This window comes from Rutidosis leptorrhynchoides, chromosome 1 (genome assembly GCF_046630445.1).
Source record: "Rutidosis leptorrhynchoides isolate AG116_Rl617_1_P2 chromosome 1, CSIRO_AGI_Rlap_v1, whole genome shotgun sequence".
Taxonomy (NCBI): Eukaryota; Viridiplantae; Streptophyta; class Magnoliopsida; order Asterales; family Asteraceae; genus Rutidosis; species Rutidosis leptorrhynchoides.
This window is the reverse complement of record NC_092333.1, coordinates 32,125,762-32,139,070: the sequence shown is the minus strand read 5'-3', so window position 1 is coordinate 32,139,070 and position 13,309 is coordinate 32,125,762. Positions and strand designations below refer to the sequence as shown.

Genomic DNA, 13,309 nt, shown 5'->3' with positions numbered 1-13,309 from the left:
ATCAGAATTTATGCAGCTTGTTTCGATAGTAATCACTTACATGGCATCATTGATCCCTTTCGTTCTGTACTCTGGAAGTTTTGATTAATCTGCCATACCTTTTTTATGTATAAATTGTTAAAATATGATCATTGTGGAAGTGTTTTGATTGTATTAACCAAGATAACATTCATTTTTTTATTTTGAAGTTTTTTTTAATCGTCTAGGAAGTTCTGCGATGCACCGTGTGGGTAGTGCAGGCAATACCTCCAATTCAGTGCGTCCTCGTAAGGAGAAAAGGTTGACTTATGTTCTTAATGATGCTGATGATACTAAGGTTAGGGTTTATTTTATTTTCTCTGTTTCTTATGTGTTTGGATCTGTTTCTTTAGGGATATTTATCTTTCATGCTTGTGATGACATATGTTTACTTAGGTAAACATTCACATATATTTTACATAATGCGAAGTTGTAATACAAGAAGATAATAATAAGGGGATGTTTGTAGATTATATAGTGACAGCCCTCCTGTTTTCTAACATCAGGAGCTAGCATTATCGGTGTTTAGTTTTCCCAGAATTTAAGATGATACGTGAATAATATCTGGTAGAATATAGATAACAGTTATAAGGTATTTCACTCATTTTCAGATGTTAGATTTTTAATTTTTCATTGAGTTCATTTATTAGCTGAAGCTCTTTTCGGTTTTCAATAAATGTTGCAAACCGTAGACATGTTCTTTCAATTTCGAACATGTAAACCTATATCTTCAATGATTATGTGTTATGATCCTATCCCATACTAGGCTCATATCAAGTCATAACTCATAAGCCCAAGTGTATAAACTCACTCTAAAAAGCTACCTACTTGGACTACTAGCTAGTCCGTGCTATCCTCCGGTACGTCCTAGCGGTAGTTTTGTATCTTCTCCGATTAATGGACTACAATGTTCTACACTTGGGCGTATGGCTTGATATGGGCCTAGTATGGGATAGGTTCATAACATGTAGGCAGAATATATTGCGTCAAAAAATAATGATTAGTTAGCTTAGCATTACATCTAATATTGGTGGGTGAATGAATTTGCCTAAAATTGGTTGCAGGACATGTGATTCATTAAGAGAGGAAAGAGATATGTTTAGATTTACTGCTAGATGGGGCTATGGATCTGAAGCATATTTACTAGTAGAACAGTTACATCTAACTAATATGTCTACTTCGATACATCGTTGGTAGATCCTGCATTTATTACATTTTATTTCACAATGAAAAATTTGATCAACCCTAATGAATTCGTCTCATTCAATCCGGTTTTTCAAATTTATGTGATGCAACATCTGTATCTTGCATTTATCAGATCTGATTGTATAATCAGATGCAATAGAGTGTGTAGACCATGAATTGCCACTATTTTTGGATGACAAAAATCAAAGTATACATTGACATGCGCCCTAGGTGTAGGATGCGCTGACATACAGTAGTAATGTCTACATTAATAGGCACCTTTTACCATGGGAGCCTTTCCATGGGTAACAGTTAGGAGCTGCTGGGCTCTAACACATTTAAAGCCGAACATTTAGTTAAAGTGCCATAGACCTTATTCCTTGCATGAAATATATTCACACATAGAAGCAGGATTTTAAATACGATTTTAAAGAATAAAGAAGTTTCTATTAGAGATAAATATCCCACAAAAAAAAAGTTAGTGAAGGGGTTTCTATCAAGCACAATAGTATAGGAATCTAGTAATGTACTTAAGTGATTTACCGAATAAATCTTTCTGTGCTTATTATAATCTTCGCAGGTTGTTAATTTTTCCTTGCTTAACTATATTATTTAATGTATCTATTCAAAAGCGTTTTTTTCTTATCCGTGATTGATTAATTACAATCACATCCCAATTCTCAGTTCTAATATGTTTAATGTTTAGTATTAATTATTTACAATGATGATTCCTCTGTTTACAGCACTGCGCAGGTGTGAACTGTTTGGCTGTCTTAAAGCATTCAGAACCAGATGATTGTAGTTATCTCTTCACTGGGAGCCGTGATGGCACATTGAAGAGATGGACATTAAATGAAGAGGATGCAACCTGCTCAACTACTTTCGAGTCTCATGTTGACTGGGTATATATCTAAATGTCTTGTTTTGTCTATTACCAATCATTATTTTCTTAACAGGTCAAACTATAAATGGTTGCAACTATAAATGGTTGTCTTATTTCTTCTGAGCTTTTGTTTGTCTTTTTATATTAATATTAATTAATATTAATAATATCAATTGTATTGTATTGATCAGCGAGACAATTTTTCAGTTAATAGTACTATAAATCTTCTAGATGCTAGTTTACCATCAAAATTAAAAACGAATTGATTGCACAGGTCAATGATGCAGTCCTCGTTGGAGAGAATACGCTTGTCTCATGTTCTTCAGATACTACCATCAAGGTTTATCATGATATGTAACTGGTTGTTCACAACTCTGATTTGATATTCATATGATGTTACTGATGCTATGCTGGGTTGTACCAGACATGGGATTGCTTCTCAAATGGAACTTGTACAAGGACTTTCCGCCAGCACACAGATTACGTTACGTGTCTAGCAGCCGCTGAAAAAAAAGTACCTTCTACTGCTTAAATATGTCTCCTCCTGTTTGGCAATTTTGAACCATTTAGTTCTGAATGGGTCAACTAGAGTTATTTTTTGTGTAGAGGGATCAAAGGGGAGAAATAAAGTTTTTTAGCTAACTAATATGGAAACAAATTATAAGATAACTTATTTATCATATATTTAAATAAAGTGTTGCACAAAAATGAATACCTACCCTGTGAATTTGCATCTATCTACATTTCTTTTAAAATGATACTAGTTTCTCATTAACTGTTCATCCTTTTAGAGCAACATTATTGCATCTGGTGGCCTGGGTGGTGAGGTATTCATTTGGGATCTTGAGGCTGCTGTTGCTACATTCAACAAGACTAGTGAGGTGGTTGTTGCGGATTCTTCAAATGGAATTAAGGGTCCTGGAAGTGTACAACCAGTTACAAGTCTACGTACAATCAGCTCAAGCAACAGCATTACATCACAGACAATTCAACCTCAAGGATATGTTCCCATTGCTGCAAAAGGACACAAGGAGTCTGTTTATGCATTAGCAATGAATGATAGTGGAAATATTTTGGTGTCCGGTGGAACAGAGAAGGTATATTTATGTAGCAGTTGCTTCCCTAAACTGCTTTTTGAGTAATGAGACAAATGCATTTTTACTTATCATTATTTTTAACTTTTGTAGAGATTGTCAAGTAGAAGTTCAGATTGTTTATTTTTATTATGTTGAGGGTTCATCCCTGTGAATCTTTTACTGTCTTGCAGGTCGTACGTGCTTGGGACTCGAGAAGTGGTTCAAAGATGATGAAGCTTCGGGGCCATACAGATAATATTAGGGCTCTGCTTTTAGATTCTACTGGAAGGTTTGTTTACTGTTGTATGTTATTTGTTTAGCATAATGTGTAGCTACTAGTGAGACATGACCTAGTTACGGTTTGCTTAAACTGAACCGTATGCTATAAAAATGATGGTGAGAAGATATGTAATTAACGTTTCAAGCATGACAAAGGTGGTTGTAGATAACTCAATATATATTGGTATAATGTTAGCAAGAATAGTTGCTCCACTTGGTGTGTTCCAACTCAAATTATAATGTAGTTCTACAATTTTGACTAGACAGGTGAGAAATTAATACTATATTAGAATAATATGCAACATCATCAATGGCTATAGTGTTTTTGTATGCTTGGACAAAATTTGCATCTTTTATTATTTAACGCCACTTTATAGCTTGTTTATGTTTTAAATGTTTCTCAACATGGCTTGCCCTTTAAACTATTTGGGTCATTAGTGCATAATTGTAGTTCATTTCTATGATTGCAGGTTCTGCTTATCAGGATCCTCCGATTCTATGATCAGGTAGGAATTACCATGGATAATTTCTCTAGTAGTGACTTATCAATACTGTCCATTATGCATTTGTTATCGTCATTTAATGTACACGTGTTTAAGTATTTGTTCCTTATTCTTTTCTTTCTTTTAAATACCAAGACAGCCTAAAATGCCATCGCGCACGCGCGTGCGCACACACACACACATATCGGTACCTTTCTTTAAATGGATATACTGATTGGATTTTGTTGATATTACTACAGAAGTTGTTAATTGGTGAAAAAGTTTAAGAAATTTTATAAGTTTATACTGCCGCTCCCTACGAATTTTGGGCCTTCTTTCAAAGATTTAGGATCTTGAATGTGGATCTATTAGTAGGACAAAAATGAATCATGAAAGAATCATGTGTTGTATAACGAATATGATGATCCGTTATATATATGGTGTAGATTGTGGGATCTTGGGCAGCAGCGGTGCGTGCACTCTTATGCTGTTCATACAGATTCTGTATGGGCACTTGCAAGCACTCCAACGTTTAGTCACGTGTATAGTGGTGGAAGAGATCTTTCTGTGAGTTTGCTTTTATGTCTTTGAGTACATAGTTGTCTAGAATTGTTTTATGAGTTTTGGTAGACTATGGTGGTGTTTGGATGTGTGTTTTAAAACTGATTATTTGATATCAAAAATCAGTTAACCCAAACACAAATAACTAATTTTTGAAACTTGAAGTCACATATGATCAATTTGATAAGCAGAACACCCCCAATATATATGTCATATCCATTGCATCATTTTTTATCACTCTGTACTTGTAGCTGTACTTGACAGACCTTTCTACAAGAGAGAGTGTGTTGCTATGCACTAAGGAACATCCTATTCAGCAATTAGCACTACATGATGATGGTATATGGGTTGCAACAACAGATTCTTCTGTGCACAGATGGCCCTCTGAAGGCCTGAATCCTGAGAAGGTGTTTCAAAGAGGCGGTTCTTTCCTGGCTGGAAATTTGTCCTTTTCAAGGGCAAGGGCTTCCCTAGAAGGATCTGCCCCGGTGAGTCATCATTTTCTGGTTGAATTATTTTTGCTAACATGAAAGAATTCTGGTGCCTGATAGTAAATATGCACCAAGGAGTCCTATAAAACTGCTTCTCGCATATAATATTTGAGAAACGATGTTGAACATTAGAGGGGCTGGGTAATGGGGTCAATACAGGTCAGGTTTGGCTGACCTGATATTGTCCAAAGTAAAAATATATGACAAACAATCAGTGTCTCAAATATAATTACAAAAACTTATATTATTTGAATAATAATATATGTAAATATAATATATAATATATAATATTATGAGGCTTATGCATTGAAAACACACTTGGGACTTTTGATATGCTTTACCCATTTGTACGGTTATCTTTTAAGGTTCTTTTGCTAATTGGCTTGTCAGAGATAAAGCATAACCTGAATCAACCCATCCGTAAGTAACTAGTTGATATTCTTACCGTATCTTAAACATACAGCCATAGTTGTTAGGTAAGATAATTTGGGTTATGTGAATAGCATTTGATAGATGTTGCTCCTTAGGTCTCGAGTTGCAGATAAGAAGCATATTGTATTTGTATGCGATGACCAAAATCAATGTATGAGAGACAGTGTGATATAGGTTATTGGACATGCTTGCAGAAGCACCTCAGAATAACTATTTCATTTCTAAAAATGGCTGATATATTCACATTGATTGACTGCTATGTTTGCGTTTTATTACCTATAATTTTTATGTTAACAATATAAAGTTATCTTTAAAAATTGAGTATTTAGACTAACTTACTCTTTATCTTGGTGATGACATGTATAGTATTCCTACAATGTCAAAAACCAAGTCCTATTATGTCGGGATAAAGGCTACTCGTATTGCTGTAATTTGTAGATAGGTTCTTCATTGTTTGTACTCATGTATATGTTGATGTATTACTGTTCGATACATGGAAAGCTAACTGATGTATACGTTCGGTAGGTTCCTGTTTATAGAGCGCCCACATTTAGTATCGACGGGATTCCAGGAATAGTGAAACATGAAATATTGAACAATAGGAGGCATGTCCTGACCAAGGTAATCATATATTTGATCTCTCTTACATTCTTCAATAGTTAATCAGTTTCTAAAACACTTTTTATCTCTTACAATGTCTTGTTTTAATTGAGGAACATAATTTACAAAACTGATGGTGTGAAGCGTCTCTTTGATAGGACAATGCTGGTTCTGTGAAGCTTTGGGAGATCACTAGAGGCGTTGTAGTTGAGGACTATGGACAGGTTATTCACATACTGTTTTGGATTAAATGATTATATATAATGGGAATTGATATTTTCACAATAAGATTTACTTGTTCCACCTAAAATGTCTAAAATACCTTTAATGATAGGGTTATACTCCGTACAAATTTTTTGTTATGATTTATCAAGGGGTATTATGGGAAGAAAAACATGAAATCATGGTGGAAGAAGTAAATGTGATTGTGGAAATATCACCTCCCATATATAATATATATTGGCCTCTAGAGGAATATATAGTATAGGTAGCAAGGTCAACCCTAATACTTATGTAGTATGGGTTGATTTGGATATTAAATTTACCTAAGGGGTCAAATGGGTCATTGAAAAACCTGATTTTAAAAAGGAATGGGTGAAAGTGAGGTCAAGTGGTAGCTGATAGCCTCCAACCTCTTAAATTGTTATACTGACTAAGGAGTATTTGATTGGTACTTCTTTTTCTTGAGAGGGAATTTAATTAGTATTTTATTGATACATCTCTAATTTTATTGTTGTACATCATACGTTATTACTATATATTAAATTAAAGGAAAAAGCAAGAAAAAGTGTTTCTAGGTCACCCTTGTTTTGACTGTATGAATATTTACCTGGTTTGACCTTTTACACAACCTGCAAGACCCGCCCATTTTGTCACCTCTATTATGAAGCAATGGAAGCTATCACAAAAGCGGAAGATTTACATTTAGCATATTAGATTGTCATAGTCGTTAAACATACTTTTCATCTGTTGATCTTTATTTTCGAATTTTGTAACTAGTTAAGTGGCTTAATGTCCCACAATAATGTCTTTCCTAATGTTCATGTTTCAAATATTTATATTTTAGGTCTCCTTTGAAGAGAAGAAAGAAGAACTATTTGAGATGGTATGTATCAACAGATAGTTTTATTTTAGGAACAACGAGTTTCATCTATTCCTCCTTGGTCCCTTTTTAACTTTACTTTAGTTTTTCAGGTAAGCATTCCTGCATGGTTCACCGCTGACACCAGGCTGGGAAGCTTGTCTATACATTTGGACACCCCTCAGTGCTTTTCTGCAGAAATGTATTCTGCTGATCTCAACATCATTCAGAAAACTGAGGATGACAAGGTACGCATAACTTGAATTATCTGATTTCATATCATCAAATGGGCTTAACTTGTGGAGGGATGAGATCTCTTTGTAATGCTTTAACTTAATATGTACATGTAATTAACTTTTGCAGCTGCATTCATTTTAGTTGATCAAAACTCTTACTAGGTTTGAAGCATTTTTAGTCTTTGGTAACATTTTTGTATTCAAATTTGGATATTTAGTCTGCAAAGTAAAGATATGCGTGCAAAAAAAAGTATCGTGCAGTATATGTTTGCATGGAAGTTCCATTAGATTGGGTGCTTTGCATTCATGTTGTTACAGGTAGATGCTGATGTACTTGAACAAATCTTTTTATCTAAAAATTTACCCACTCAAAATATTCGTGCTTGATGTACTCTTTCGTTCCTAATCTTTCTTGTAAAGATTATTATATATTCTTTCCGCGACTGTTTCTTATGTTGGTTTGATGTCTATTTTATGCCCTTTTAAATATCATACAACGTATTTTTAAAGGTCTTTAGGTGGAGTATTGAAAGCATTGTTGGCAAATTAACTGTTTTCACACACTAGAATAATCTCTATGTTGTTTGCAGATCAACCTGGGTCGAGAAACTATCAAAGGACTGTTGGTTCATTGGTTGGCTAAGAAAAAACACAAGTTTGTGTCCCAACCTTCAGCCACCGGAGAAGTTTCGTCTGGTAGAAATATATCTTCTAGAAGTATTACAGTTTCAAAAGGTGGTGAGGTAGATGGTAATAATGCTGAAAATGATACAGTGGTGTATCCACCGTTTGCATTCTCGAGTGCTTGCCCTCCTTCAATTATTACCGAGGGTTCTCAAAATGGACCATGGAGGAAGAAAATTACAGACCTAAATGGAACTGAGGATGAGAAGGACTTCCCTTTGTGGGTTTTAGATTGTATCTTGCATAATCGGCTGCCCCCAAGGGAACATACAAAGTATGTCTTTATCCTCATTTTTTTTTATATAAAAAAATTGTAGCATGTCTTATGGGTGTAATAGGAAGAATTAGCTGTTAAGGGAGTGAGTCGAGTGTGTTGAACAGGATGAAAGTTATCTAAACGTTTGAAAATATCTTAAAACCGTCCATATCGTTTAATATAAAGGGCATTAGATTACAATTGCATGTGATGATTGCATAAAGAGGTTACCAATTTATACAAATATTATTTTAGGTAATCATCTCTTCTTGCGCAGAAAAATCCTCTAGTGTTTCTAAATTTTTAATAAAAACCCATAAGCTTTCAGACTATCAAAATTCAAAAGAAACCCACTTCCAAAAGAAACAATGTTGACTATCTTTTTAGAGAGTGCTGAAGCTTACTTGACTTCGATTGAGCGATTAGTTATCCTATTTCTGCTATAGAAGTTGATATTAACTTATTATCTGTGGCTTTTCGCTGAGGAAAATAGATGGTTACCCAAAATAGAAAGTTCAAATTTGTTTTCCATTTATGCAATTGTCCCTTATTTAAGTCAGGTGTGCCCTCACATTATGGATAGGAAGCCGATTGTGAGCCGGTCTGGATCACCAATTATCATCCTTTTTTTTGCCACAAAATCTTATATCTATATGCTCATAGTTTCTTAGAAAAAACTAGTTTACGAACCCTCGCTTCGCGTCGGGGGTTCGGTTTTCAATGTATTTTAGTGCGTTTAGTTTGTAAAATTATTTCGTGGCTAACGAAGATGTCGTTGAAGCGCAACTCGAGTCGAACTAAAAGGTATAATCCGTGAAAGATTTAAATGTTATTTTAAATTAACAATATATGTGCATATCCGCGTTTTGCTATGGAATTGTCGACTTTTAAAAATTTAACGCAAAATCAACGTGTATGAAAAGTACCTCAAATATTTAGCGTTTTTTAAAAAAGAGTCCATTTTGCGTATAGTTAGTGACATTGTGTTCCTAAAATTATTTCGAGTTTAACGATGGTGTCGGAAAAATTTAACTCGTTGCGAGCGAGAAGATATGACCCGTTGAATATTTGGGTGGAGTTTAGTTAAGATTTTTTCTGAAAATGGTTATTTGACACTTTACCCCCCTGTTTGAGGGGCCGATTTTAATTTTTGAACAAAGTTTGGGGTTTTTTTGGAAAAAGGAAAAAAAGGTGAAAAAAAAAGGTGAAAGGCCGAAATATATTATATAATATTATTATAGTTATAATTATAATAACGGGGAGGCGAGTCGGGTCGGGTCGAGGTAAGGGGGTAGGGTTGGGGGGTGTTTTGTATTTTCTAGAGGGTGTGAGGTTCTTTAGTAAAATTGGGGAGGGGGCCGATTTGTACGTCGGATAAAGTTTGAGGTCCTTAGTGTGAGATTGAGATAGTCCAAATAGTACTATTCCTTTGGACTATCTCAATTAGATATATATTCATTTGGACTATCTCAATTAGATATATATCATAATAAAGGAATTGTTGTAGGGTCTATAAAAGCCAAACAGTCGTCTCAACCCGTTGTGACTGAATTACCCCTCCAAACCCGAACTCATTTTGACCTGTAACTTGCCCCTCCTATTGTTCCGATTTATCTGTACAAGCTTGTGTGCCACCCCACCCACCCATTATATTATGAGAGGACTGCGCAGAGAATGAGATAGGATACACCTTCAAAAATTAAGTCTCACTGTTACTGTGTAACTCACATGCAAATTTTAATGCTAGAGATCCAATTTATCGCTTTTTTTTTTTTTTTTTTTTTTTTTTTTTTAACCAACTATGCTTTGAGAATTATAATTTGTGATTATCTCCATATTTCAGGTGCAGTTTCTATTTACATCCGTGTGAAGGTTCAGCTGCACAGATTTTGACGCAGGGAAAACTGAGTGCACCACGCATTCTAAGAATACACAAGGTTTAGTCTGATTATAATTGCTTTTATTGGTGTTATTAAAGTTCCTGTATCATGTCCTCAAAGCTCATTAACAGCTCAATGTGATTACTAGAGGTGCCATAATAGGCTTATTGGGTCAAAAGGAATTTTTAATGGTCAAATTGGGTTCACCCAAAACACTGTAGTTCAGCCTGTTCACCCAAAACACTTTCACTAGTTAGCGATAAGATTAACTTGAGCCAACCCATTGATAAGTGAGTTGAAAATGCCACCTCAAGCATAAAATATAAGCTTGCTTCCCTAGTGAAAGTTATGGTCTGCTTCTTTTAGTCTTACTCTGACGTAGTAGTTCGTACCAGTAGTTTAGGGTATGCAGGCGTTGTAGTTATTGTTATTTTAGATATCACGTGCCATCTTTAAATTAGAGGACAATGGAAAGAAAGGGTCATCATATTGATCTAGTAGAGAAATTGGCTCTGGTTAAATATGTAATTTTATACTTGGTAGTATGAGTTGGCTTGACCAACAAGCACTCTTTGTATATTGTAGAAAATATTTTATTACAGTAGTCTTTACTAAGCGATTTTCAATCCGTTTGATGGTCCCTTTTTAGTTTTTTTCTTATGTATATTTATTAACTCAATTAACTCAATTCATTAGTAAACAGGTTGAAAAACTCACCCTGACTAGTCTAGTTCCTAGTTTCTAATTTTGTGGTGTTGTAATGAATGATATGTAGTTACAATGTTCCTCAAAAGTACATATATTTTTGTAACTTTTGTGTCAGGTTGTTAATTACATAACAGAGAAGCTGGTTTTAGACAAGCCTGTAGATAGCTTGAGTAGTGAGGGAACTTTTGGTCCTGGGTCAGTTGTTGGTGGAGATGGATCTTTTAGATCTGGATTGAAGGCATGGAAGCCAAAGCCTTCTTTAGAGATCTTGTGCAATAATCAGGCAAGTTCCTATTTTATGGGAAATGATTATACCGTGTTTAATTGGTATTTATTTTTGTTTTGGCATGTTTGTTATGCTTCAGGTAGAGGTTGCAATATGGGCGGGTCAGGCTGGTTGGGTAACATGATTAGGTTGATGCTTTTCAGAACAGATTGCAACTGATTGCATTGACTGAGTTGATTACCAAAAAGTATAAATAAATAAAAATATTACTAATAATTAATCTTAAATATGTGAATACAAATTATGGTTTTTGTATGCATTAATCATAAACTTTAGCAAATTTATACTGTTTGAGATATAAGACGTGCCAAATCAAATCATATGCAAGTATATTGGTCAAAAGTTACACCTCTAGCTTCATTTACATTATCAAACGCCTTTATGCTATTATCATCATATATTGGTTAATTAACTCCATATTAAATAGACCTGGCAATTGTGACCCATACTCTCAAATTCGGGTCAATTGGGTCAAGCTTTTAGGTCAATTGGGTCTTGAGAAAAATTAAGCCTAACAATGTAAATCAAAACTTAAAAAAAAGATCCAAATGAGTTTCTCTTCAACCTATTGAGTCCTATAAAAAAATTAAGGAACGGGTCTAATGAGTATCAATACTCAAAAATCAATAAATAGAAATGGGTCTAATGGGTTTTGTGAATGGGTCAAATGGGTCGAGCACAAAAAGTTGCATTCGTCAAAAATTAATGAAAGCATTCATGCTTATATCATTTATTATGTATATTAATAGTTCTTATGTATATATAATAAATAATAATAACTAGTATAATGTAATAAATGTAAAAAAAGCGATGTAACCCATTTGACCCAACTGACCTGTGACCCGTTTCGACCCATTACCCAAACCGACCCAACCTGACCCATTTTGACCTGTTTAAAAAATTGACCCGTTTGACCTATGACCCATTTCAACCCAAAGCCATTTTGACCCGTTACCCAAACCGACCCAACCTGACCCGTTTGCCAGGCATAATTATTTAACTTCCAGAAAAGTATTGCTAGTGTTCATTCCTAGTGTCCCTTTTGCAGGTATTGACACCCGACATGAGCTTAGCAACAGTCCGAGCTTATATATGGAAAAAACCTGAGGACCTTGTCCTCAACTATAGGGTTGTGTCAGGAAGATGATTATATGTCTGTGGACGCGAGTGCTTCAGGTAGATATGTACGCGCGGCGCCATTTCTCGTCATTCATACAATTATACACCATTGAATTGTGTTTGTAACAAATTCCATCATGAATTGTCTAGTTGACATTCTACAGTGTATATTCTTATTTTCATTGGGTGGCGAAATGGGTGTGTGATTAACAGATGAAAACATGCGAGTTGGGGCTGACCTTACAAACACATCTTTTTAATTCTACAAATAGTTAAAGTTAATAATATGATTTGAAATATATTTTACCTAGAATAATGTGAATTTCTTTCAATTAAGCTATTTAGTAGGTTTTATGCTCTTGAATACATTCCGGACGACACTTGGCCCATTTTAGACGTTCCCTATTTTGTTACTACGTAAATTTTTTTAGTTAAACCTATTTGACCATCAAACCGTTGATGTTTCTTTTACAGGTTCAGTGACAGCAATCACAAGTGCTAGTCTTTAAGCATTGCATCCATGTAAATCAGGTACACATGGAACTCACGGAACTCGTTAATCAATGTGATGGATTGTGTTTTTGACTTTATGACCATGAGTGCTGTTGACTTCAACATTTTTTTTATTAATTTAAAAAAAAGTAAAACAACTCTAGGAATCCTCGAAAGGTACTTTCTGTTTGCTGAGTTCACATTGTTTGGGAGAAGTTTCTGAGAAACCATAATCTTTTCGTATGATCAACGCAATCGAATACTTTGTCCAATATATCATCGTCATGTGTACCAAACTTATCAATTTGGTTTTTTTTTTTTTTTTTTTTTTTTTTTTACTTTCTCGTGTAGTTTTGTAGCCTATGGTTGTGTCAATAACGGTATAGGAATTTTGTTTGTTTTGTTTTTTAAATGGTAAAGAAAATTTTATTACTTTCCTTTTCCCTTTTTATTATATGTAAATCTGGACCTCTGTTTGTGCGGTTTAATTAATGTGACTATGTTGTCTAAAAAGTGAGAATCACTATCGATACAAATTTGTTTGGATGGTTGGATAGTTT

The 13,309-nt window shown here is 34.5% G+C and overlaps 1 protein-coding gene across 1 annotated transcript; it reads left to right on the top strand.

The window, feature by feature from the left end:
* The first annotated feature begins 214 nt into the window (after positions 1–214).
* LOC139858517 (uncharacterized) lies at positions 215–13,071 on the top strand. Its single transcript, XM_071847361.1, has 18 exons — positions 215–316; positions 1,947–2,105; positions 2,361–2,426; positions 2,511–2,600; positions 2,878–3,183; positions 3,354–3,451; positions 3,912–3,947; positions 4,370–4,490; positions 4,736–4,972; positions 5,933–6,028; positions 6,166–6,231; positions 7,074–7,112; positions 7,202–7,336; positions 7,915–8,282; positions 10,108–10,201; positions 10,968–11,135; positions 12,187–12,314; positions 12,732–13,071. Exons 1-17 carry the CDS (start codon positions 218–220, stop codon positions 12,283–12,285), a joined length of 2,277 nt encoding a protein of 758 aa, XP_071703462.1. The 5' UTR covers positions 215–217; the 3' UTR covers positions 12,286–12,314; positions 12,732–13,071.
* Positions 13,072–13,309: the final 238 nt, after the last annotated feature.

Bases quoted from the DNA above. Each gene is read 5' to 3' on its own strand.
- LOC139858517 (XM_071847361.1), top strand. From the start codon at position 218: ATGCACCGTGTGGGTAGTGCAGGCAATACCTCCAATTCAGTGCGTCCT. The intron at 3,452-3,911 runs GTTTGTTTACTG...CTATGATTGCAG, and splicing joins CTTTTAGATTCTACTGGAAG to GTTCTGCTTATCAGGATCCT. The intron at 3,948-4,369 runs GTAGGAATTACC...TATATGGTGTAG, and splicing joins TCCTCCGATTCTATGATCAG to ATTGTGGGATCTTGGGCAGC.